Source organism: Melampsora larici-populina (genome assembly GCF_000204055.1).
Source record: "Melampsora larici-populina 98AG31 unplaced genomic scaffold MELLAscaffold_4, whole genome shotgun sequence".
NCBI lineage: Eukaryota > Fungi > Basidiomycota > Pucciniomycetes > Pucciniales > Melampsoraceae > Melampsora > Melampsora laricis-populina.
The window spans coordinates 1,610,824-1,620,536 of NW_006768768.1; the positions used below are offsets into that span (position 1 = coordinate 1,610,824).

The 9,713-nt window shown below is 39.9% G+C and overlaps 1 protein-coding gene across 1 annotated transcript; it reads left to right on the top strand.

The window, feature by feature from the left end:
- Positions 1–2,987: 2,987 nt before the first annotated feature.
- On the top strand, positions 2,988–3,404 carry MELLADRAFT_92389 (uncharacterized protein; the record flags this gene model as incomplete). Its single annotated transcript, XM_007405517.1, has 2 exons — positions 2,988–3,252; positions 3,343–3,404. 2 exons carry the CDS (start codon positions 2,988–2,990, stop codon positions 3,402–3,404), a joined length of 327 nt encoding a protein of 108 aa, XP_007405579.1.
- Positions 3,405–9,713: the final 6,309 nt, after the last annotated feature.

Here is a 9,713-nt window from a genome sequence, read left to right on the forward strand (position 1 = left end):
TATCACGTATGCCGTGGGATGCTTGTCGCAACATTTAGACAATCCCTCCTTACGTCATTGGGAGGCCTTCAACATGTTCTCAGGTATTTAAACGGCACTCTGGATTACTGTATACATTACAAAAAGACTCCATCAATTAGCGTAACGAGTAATAATGGATATGCTTTACCAATTCACTTTGCTGATTCTGACTGGGCCGGTGATAAGAGTACGAGACGCTCAACAACTGGGTATGTTTTCTTGTTATGTGGGGGTGCTGTTAGTTGGCGTAGTCGATTACAACAGACAGTGGCGAAGTCATCGACTGAGGCAGAATACAGAGCGGCAAATGAAGCGGAAGACGAGATGATCTGGTTGGCTTTATTTTTGAATTCCATTGGTTTACGTCAAGAAACTCCTTATTATCTAAATTGTGATAGTTTGCGCGCAATTGATATTTCAGAAAACGCGGTTATGCATGGTAGGACAAAGGCCATAGAGATACATCATCATTGGCTGAGGGAGAAGGTTAGAGATGGGATTCTTAAGCTTGGGTATTGTGCATCAGAAGATATGATAGCGGATCTATTGACAAAACCTCTACATCCTGGTCCGTTTAATGAGTTCAGAAGAAGAATAGGTATGAAGAGGGTAAATGAGTAGGGATATTTTAATTGTTTTAGTTATGTCGATTGAGGGGGGGTGTTGAAGTGTGCAATCGACGGAAATAAGAAAAGTTACAAATTGGATAAAAGAGGAATTACGAGAGTAGTGTGGAAAGATAAACCAGAATACGTCATAAAAACGAAAAGAGAAATTACATCATTATATTGCCCCAACGTATTGACTAGTAGATTACTTATAATGTCCTTTGATCAATTCAACTGACTTCTCTTCCCCATCTTTGGGAAGAGAAAACATCAGTCTCTTGTTAACTCAGAGATCAGTTATCAACTGAGAGATAACTTAACTAACTAAACGTATCATCTATTAAATTGAATCTTCTGTTCTAGGTCAGAGTCTTCTTCTTAGAAAAGTTGTTGGAGGTTGTCATAGTTGTGCTAAAGCGCATGCTTTCAGGTCAGAGTCTTCTTCTTAGAAAAGTTGTTGGAGGTTGTCATAGTTGTGCTAAAGCGCATGCTTTCAGATCTTTGGCATAGAACCGTGATCAAAGACATCTAGACATTCTTAAGTTTGCTTGTGCACAATGATTAGTTGATATATGATGTGCAAGTGTATCTCAATATTACTCTCTTTCCCCATCTGTATGGAAAGAGAGTAAATCTTTTCTTAACAACTAGCCAATTGGGCGGCGGGCGCCGCCATAACACATGGAGGACATATATGATGAGTAACGATATAAAGTACCTGACCAGGACAAAAGAATAAAACCATGTTGAATTCTCCAATCAACTTACAGAGGACAGAAACTAAAATTCGAGTCTGAGAAGAAAGAACAACAGCAAAAATCAAAATGACAAATGAGCAGAAGAGGTACTTTAAGATTACCCCAACAGATGAAATTTGTCAATAAAGAAGCTTATTGAGCAAGGAAATAACCTTGTAATAGTTGATATATAACTAGTACAGGTTGATTACATATGAGTTACATATTTAGGACAGCAGTTGACAATAGTAATCAAGAGAGAGATATAAGAAAAAAGACCAGATCTGTGGCTACCAACTGTAAAAGGGCTTAAAAGGAACTTGTAAGGGCTTTCAAACAGTGATATGGACATAGTGATTGGTTTATAAAGCTATGTAAACTTGATTTGTTATTGTAAAGGATGAGGAACAAAAAGAACTAAGACAAAAGCAAGGGTTGATATACCCGTCAGAACAAGCAGAAAGCGCACAGCAACATAAGAAAAATACAACAAGGAGGCTGATGTGAGCATCTCCTGTTAACAGCTGATCACTGATCCGTAGATGATCACATGTGATTATTTCAATAAAATCTGTGTGTGTAATGATCTACTTTTTTAGTATGATTGATCTTGAATTCCCATGATCCCTGATTCACCCTGGTAATTCATTCTATTACAACCCTTCCTTTTAGCACAAGAGACCTAGACATCCCTTCTTGGCGGCCATCACATGCCAAGAAGATTAGTTTTAGATAAACAGCTACTAAGTTTGGTTCCCAATCAAACTCAGTTGCTTGAACTAAGACTGCACGTGGTTATTAGAAAGATTATCATAAAAAAAAGCACACTACTTGTTGTGCAGATACAATTGTTAAGATTTATAAGAAAGTTCCTTGAATTTTTTCAACAATTTCAGTGAGAAAGAAAAGGAAAGGAAAAGGGAAAAAGAGATGATTTGTAAATTTGCCAACTTTGATGAACATTGACTTGCAATGGACAAACACTGAGATTGTGTATAATCAGACAGTGCACTCAAAATACTAAGAGCCAGAAGAAAAGAGGACCAAGCTTGGAACAACACCACCACCGCTCCGCCCAAAAAAGCGGTAGTGGAGCGGCAGCGGAGCGAGCGCTCCGCCCGCGCTTCCCTTTTGGCCTTATAGCGCGGGTTGCGCTTAGCTATAGCTATCTGTGAAATCGAATTTCACATACCGAATTTTCATGCGCACTGCATAGCGATAATTCGCTGTGCTATGATATGTCTTAGCGCCTCAGAGCGATATATCTGTCAGAGCGATATAATTGTCAAGTTCATGTCAAAATTTATCAAAACTTCATTTCCATTCCACTTGACCCGATCAAAATCAAAAACAGGATATCAATCGAATTCAAACTGAAGAGAAATCAGCTCAGACAAGAAAAGTATCATTAACTTCTCATCAAACGATAACAGACCGATTCAATTGATCAAAACAAACAATCAAACCATACCTTGCAATCTTGAGAATTCAATCACCGATAGGCTCAATTTTATCAATTTTATCATGTGCAACTTCAATCACTTTAGCATCAACTTCAATCTTATTACTACCAAGTCAACTAATATATCAATTAGGAATCTTCGGTTGAGGTGCATTTGTAATGACAGGAGCAGGTTGTACAATTAATGATCTTTGGGGTCAAAAAATCGATTCAAAAGTTAATAGAACTGAAGATAGACCATTACCTTCTGGTTCGATTACTATACCTAAAGCTATCACTTGGCTTGGATTACAACTTAGTGTTGGTTTAGGTATTTTACTTCAACTTAATCCTTATGGTATCCTTGTAGGTAGTTGTTCACTCTTCTTGGTTGTCACTTACCCTCTTATGAAACGTATCATTTATTGGCCTCGATTAGTACTCGGTACGTTTTTAATGTTGTTCTTACGAATTCAGATCAATTCACATTGTCTCATTAAACTAATGCAGTATAAAATTCTTTCTTGATGTTTAGGATTTGCATTCAACCAGGGTGCTTTACTTGGTTCATCAGTAGTTTTAGGAGCCACGGATTGAAAGATATCATTACCACTTTATTCTGGATGTGTGGCTTGGACCATCACTTATGATATAATTTATGCACATCAAGCCAAAGAATTTGATTTAAAAGTAGGAGTCAAATCTACTGTGATTTTATCTCATATTGATACCCAATTGATTTTAACTGGATTTAGTTTTACCACAATTAGTTTGATTGGTTAATAAAAGATGGGGACCAAAGGAAATCATTTGGTATCTGATAATTGGATTTTCCAGTGCTACTTTCGAGTACGCAAGTTTCATTCAATTTCAAGCTTGTAAGGAAGAAGATGTTAAATTAAAGGATGGTTATGCATGGAAACAATGGTGTAAGCTGGTCGATCGAAGATCTAGATTAGATACTATCCTTACCGACACGGTGTGCCAATCTCATTTGTGTTACCTCTATGTAGAAAATTGATTTGACGATTGTTGGGGGTGCGTATGTAGGCCAAAGTGTACGAATTACTCAAAGGACATTAAATTGGCCCAAAAAACCTACCTGAACGCGCTTTGGAGCACTACCAAGGCCAAAATGTGAGCATAGCAAAGCGGAGTGGGGCAATTTGCCGCACCGCTTTGAAAAGCCATAGCGGCTCTGAAATTAAAGCGTAGCGATTTGGAACTATTCATAGCGCCGGATCGCTCCGCTGGCAAAAATGCTATTTATAGCGCAGCGGAGCGGAGCGCGGTGGTGTTGCTTGGAACAATGATAAGCAATTCCAATAGTGGACCAAGTGTTGATATCAAGGGCAGCTTGGAGTGGGGAGACAAGGATCAAAAATTGAGACTTGAAAGGGGAAAAAACAAAAAAATGTCTAAAAATAGATGAGATGTTGAAGTTGTGATCTGTTAGAAATGGTGTTGGTGTAATGCAATGCAAATCAAACTTTGGAGAGAGCTAGGTGTGTCTTTTATAAGCCAATATGAGGACTGAATTCCATTGAGTACTGATATCAAAAGCAAAATCCAACAAAAAGTCGCAAGCAAAGAAAACAAAAGAGCTGCGAAGTAAACAATTGGCCTCGCAGTGGATCCAACAAAAGATCGACTGGAAAACTAACAAACACCTTGAACAAAAAGCAACATATCTCAAATCCTTTATACATTTTATCCCTTTTTTGCTTTCAGTTTTGTGTCAATGTCAAGGGAACATTGTGGAATAGAAAAGCAAACAAGAGGCAGGAAGAAGAAAAAAATATCCACAATTTGTTTTTGATTTTATGAGAGCTATTTCTGTAAGAGATAAGAAAAATTTGAAGAAAGGATAAACTACTTCTTCTTGGCCTTGGTGATAGAAGATTTTTAAGCTAGGATATAAGCTGCAGCTTCAGCAAATTTACCTGATAGTTGTATCTTCAACTTCAACCACTCGCGCACTCCTACAAGCTTTGATATCATCTAGCCTGTCAATGATGCACAACTAGGCACCACAATATCTGCCGCGGAAGAAAATGTGCGTTTGCATGGACAAGATGTGCCTGATAATGCCAGATAGTCACAAGCAAGAGATGCAAGTACAGGGAAATCTTTTTCATGCTCCTACAAGTAAGCAAGGAACACTATCAGATGAAAAAAATTAAAAAACTGACCTTCCACCAGTTGAGTTCACTTTGACCAGCTAGTACTAAGTGGGCACCTTCTATGTACTCAACCAATTTGTTCTTGTGTTTGTCAGCAGGCACTTGACAAGTAACTTGAGTGGCAAATACATCAAACTTGGAAAATCCAGTGTGACTTGAAATGGAAGGAGGCAAAGTTTGGGTTACATCTTCTGAATCTGAGCTGATAGGATCTTTGGGCCATGTTTCAAGTGCTTTGTTGAATACAGAGTAAAACAAATTTTTGGCTTGGGCAATATCATTGGGTTAATTGAAGTCAAAGAATCTAATTTGGAGATGAGGATTGAAGATTGTACTCAAGACAATCACATCTGAGCCCACAGCCTCCTCTTGATATACTTCAAGTTTGGTAAACATCAACTGGAGCATGTACTTGAGGTCTGGATTAGCGCAGTTGGTCTCTAGTCGAGTGATTTCAAGGAAAATCCAAGAGTACTCAGTGAGCAAGATACAGCCGGTTGGAGAGTTGCCTTCCATGTGTTTGGTCGCTTACAGAAAGACCTGCAGAGAGATGGGGAATATGTAAATCAAGATAAATGGAAACAAAAATATGTTTATGGACTCTGACCTCAAGGATTTTGACAAAGGTCTTGATCAAGTCCCATTACTCACCAGTATGTTTAAACCTTGATAATAATGGGTTTTACGATCACTTAAGAGAATTGCATCCATGACCTACCAAACAAGAGAAAAAAAATGAGAAAGAGAGGAAGTCCAAACAAAAAATTAAATTTTTACTAACATTGTGCGCATCTGAGAGCCTTTTGAGGTAGTCAGCATTGATATTCCAATGCACCCCGGGCCCCAGCCAGAGATTGGGGAGCAGCCCTTGTACCCCAACTGTGCAGCCTTGGCCAGAAACTCTTGACACCTCACCAAGCTTCTGGTACATAAAATGTTGAACTTCTTGGCCTAGATCAGATGATAAAGTGTCAGGCCTAGGTGGAAAGGTTAAAATATATATACAGTTGAACCACTCTAGTCTCAACCACGACTGCTCTGCAAAAACGAAATTTTGTTACAGAAATTTATACACATGACTCATACTGATAAACATCATGTAATAAGTCATCTTTGGGCTTATTACATGGTGTCATTGTCAGGAATGACTTGAAAAGTTGATCTGATGGGCCAATTGTTTTTTTTAAAAAAAACCCAAAACCTCAGTATTTGGGTCTAGGTACCTTAGGCGGCCTAATATTAAGTACGTAAGTACTTAACATAAGGACTTAAGTACTCAACCTAAGTACTTAAGTACTCAACCTAAGTACTTAAGTACTTAACCTGAGTACTTAAGTACTTAAGCTCAGTACTTAAGTGCTCAAGTCTGGTCTTCCGGAGGGCCTCCAAGGTATTCTGGAGAGGCCAAAATTTGGGTCTTGGGGCCGGCCTGTGGTTGAGACTAGACTGGTTCAACTGTATATTGATAGCTTACTTTGTGAACTGCCTTAGCAAACAAGGAGTCCTCTCCACCAGTGTTGGAGTCATGATCAAATGTGCTGTTGATAGGCAATCCACTTGAATCTCCTTGCACCTCATCACAAGAATCAAATTGGAGGTTGTCATCACCCTGATTGAGAGTAATGGTAGGAGGTGGTAATGTAGCACCCGGTGGAGTGGTAGGTTTTATGTGGCCGGCTCACAATCCTAGGGACTTGAGTCCTGCTTTGACAACCAGGCCAATCTTGTGTGTATAACACTTGACCTGGTTGGCAGCCAAGTCCCAAAACACCGGTTTGGAAGCTTCACTGAACATAGTCAATAATTTATTAGCCATAGCCGCATTCACAATGCCTGAATTGGTTGTCTGAGCCACAACATAACAAACAGACAAGTTGGATTTGTTACGGTTGGATGAATTGAAAACATATGAAGAGAAATCAAGTAATAAAGATAGGTTGACTTAGATGAGAGACTTACTTTTGATGTAAGCCGTTGGTGATTAAAAATCTTCCAACCAGCTGAGAAAGGAGACGGCCAGTGTGGTGCCAGGTGACAAGTTTCAGAGTAAGGTGCTGAGTCTGAAATCACCAATCATCATCAATAAATGTGGCTGAGACACCTATATACACTTTATGACAACCCTTGGTTGTCCAAACATCATAAATAAGACAGAATTTGCCCTTGTTTGACTGTAACACAATTAATGATGAACAGAGGAATCAGTAACAATTTGAAAAAAACAAATGCGAAAAGGAACAGGATAAGACATACCTGAATTTTCTCAATAACTGCTTGAGAGAGGTCCCGATGAATACTTGCACAGTTTGAGAGGCCCATGTGGTTCCTTGGAGATTTGCCAATCAATTAGACAGCTTGAAAGCTGCTCTAAGAGGTGAATCATGAAATTGGGAAAAAAGTAGCGTGTGACGTAAGATCCAGAACACTAAGACCATGTTGAGAAGGTCCACACTGAAAGTCAATTGGAAAAGGAAGGCATCCAGAGTGGCTTTTGGGTTGCTAGAGGCGAATTTGACCATATCATCCTGCTGTTGTTGCCAGGCTTGAGGTAGATCATGCCCATCTCTGATAGTGAGATGTTGTTGAGGGCCTGAGGGTCAATCCTTTACACCATCCCGATGTAAGTATAAGTTGTAACAGCTTTGTTTTCCTCTAGCAAAGTATTGGTGACAGTACTTGCACTTGTACCTACCGGGATCATTGCCACTCTACAAAGGGACAAACATTAGTGTAATATCCAGGATAATGAAAAGAAGAAATGAGAAGTTAGACATACCTCTTTTCTCATATGAATAGGATTGTGATAGTATTCCAACAGTACAACAAACCAACCATGATCTTGCTTGAAAACAGGTGTCTTGACTACTTCAATGTTGGAATCTTGGTGAGATCAAGGCCAGTGGGTACATTGTAATCCTAAAAGAGTGACAGTTTTGGAGAAGAAACAGGGACAAAAAGGAAATCCGAGAAGTTCCATATGATAAGAGGTGAGATAGATCAGATGACTTACATCAAGAACAATAACTGTACTCTTTTTCTTCTTCTTCACAGGTGCTGACCGAGGTTGCGATGAGTTGGACCAGTTTTGACTGCTAGTACTTTTTCTCTTTCCTCGTTGAGCGGGACAATTGGTTCCTTTAAGTACTTGTTTCTTCAGATGCGGTTGAACAGCAGATTATGCAGGGGCGAGTTCAATCAGAGCAGGAGGATCTAATCCATTGGTATTCAATACGGAATTGTCAGTTTTGTCACTTGGTATTTGCAGTGCACGCCGTGAGTCCGGTGACTGAATTATGTACCCAGGCCGAGGGCAAGCTGGACTACAAACCCTAAGAGATTGTTATAACCTTATACTGGGTTATGCTTGTATTGAGTACAGTGTGACCACGCCATCTCAGCGCACGCCCAAACCTGTGTTGTACTTCATGCTACAATCTAAGTTATAATATCAGAACTCATCTGGCCTCTGATACCCATCCAAGCTCATAACATATTGTAGCATCTTTATTATTAGACGCCAGAGAAGCTGAAGTATAAGAAGAACCGCAAGTAAAAGTAATCATTGAAGAAAATCGAAAATTAAAAGAAGAATTGAAAGAAGCACGATTCAGAAGTAGAAGTTGATCTCATACTGGAAACCTTAAATTCAAACAGAAGAAGATTTAAACTTTAAAACCTTATTAATCCCGATCAATCCCCAAAACGCCAGACTATACAATCCCCGGCAGTCCTTCGAGCTCCTTATCTCCGACGTACGCTTCAGCTGTATCGACCGAATCCGAACTTGAGAATTCAATCAAAATGCAAGTAGAAGACTCGGTAGATCCTTTAACCAGGATAATGGCTCGATTAGAGGCTATGGATGCAAGGCTGTCAGAGGAAACTCGTAGACGGGAGCTAGCTGAACAAGGCCGTGCCGAAGCTGAGCAACGCCTAGCTGCCATGCAACAATCCGTTAACGCACCACAGTCCCAGCCCCTACACCAACCAACAATCGCAGTTACCGCTCCACCTAAAGCTCCAAAAGTGGCTACACCCGATAAATTCGATGGCACACGGGGTAGTAAGGCGGAGATCTTTTCAAATCAAGTCGGCATCTACATAATGATGAACCCCGCCCAGTTCCCCAATGATAAGACCAAAATTGGCTGGACATTGTCGTATATGACCGGCAAGGGGGGTGAATGGGCTAAACCAATCACGCAGAAGCTACTGAGTACCGACCCGTCAGATTCTTTAACTTGGGACGGATTTGTAAAGAATTTCAAAGCAACATTCTACGACTCGGAAAGAGTTGCTAAAGCTGAATCGGCAATACGAGCCCTCAAGCAAACAAGCACGGTACTAGCTTACTCGTTACAATTCAGAGACCTTGCGTTAATCGTCAAGTGGCAGGAATCAGTCTTAATCACTCAGTTTGAACAGGGATTGAAGCGGGAGATTCAGGTACAGATGGTGCGAGATGTGTTTACTTCATTAGATCAAATTTCGGAACTCGCTATTAAGATTGATAATAAGCTACACAATAGAGGTGATGAAGGGAGTTTGGGAATAAAGGAGTTACCAGCGGTTGATCCGGATGCAATGGATTGTTCAGCATTAAGTTTTAGTATTTCAAAAGATGAATATCGAAGACGATCAGAAGGGGGTTTATGTTTTAAATGTGGCAGAAGTGGTCATATAGCAAGAGCGTGTGGGACAGGTAATTTAAGGGGAGGATGGA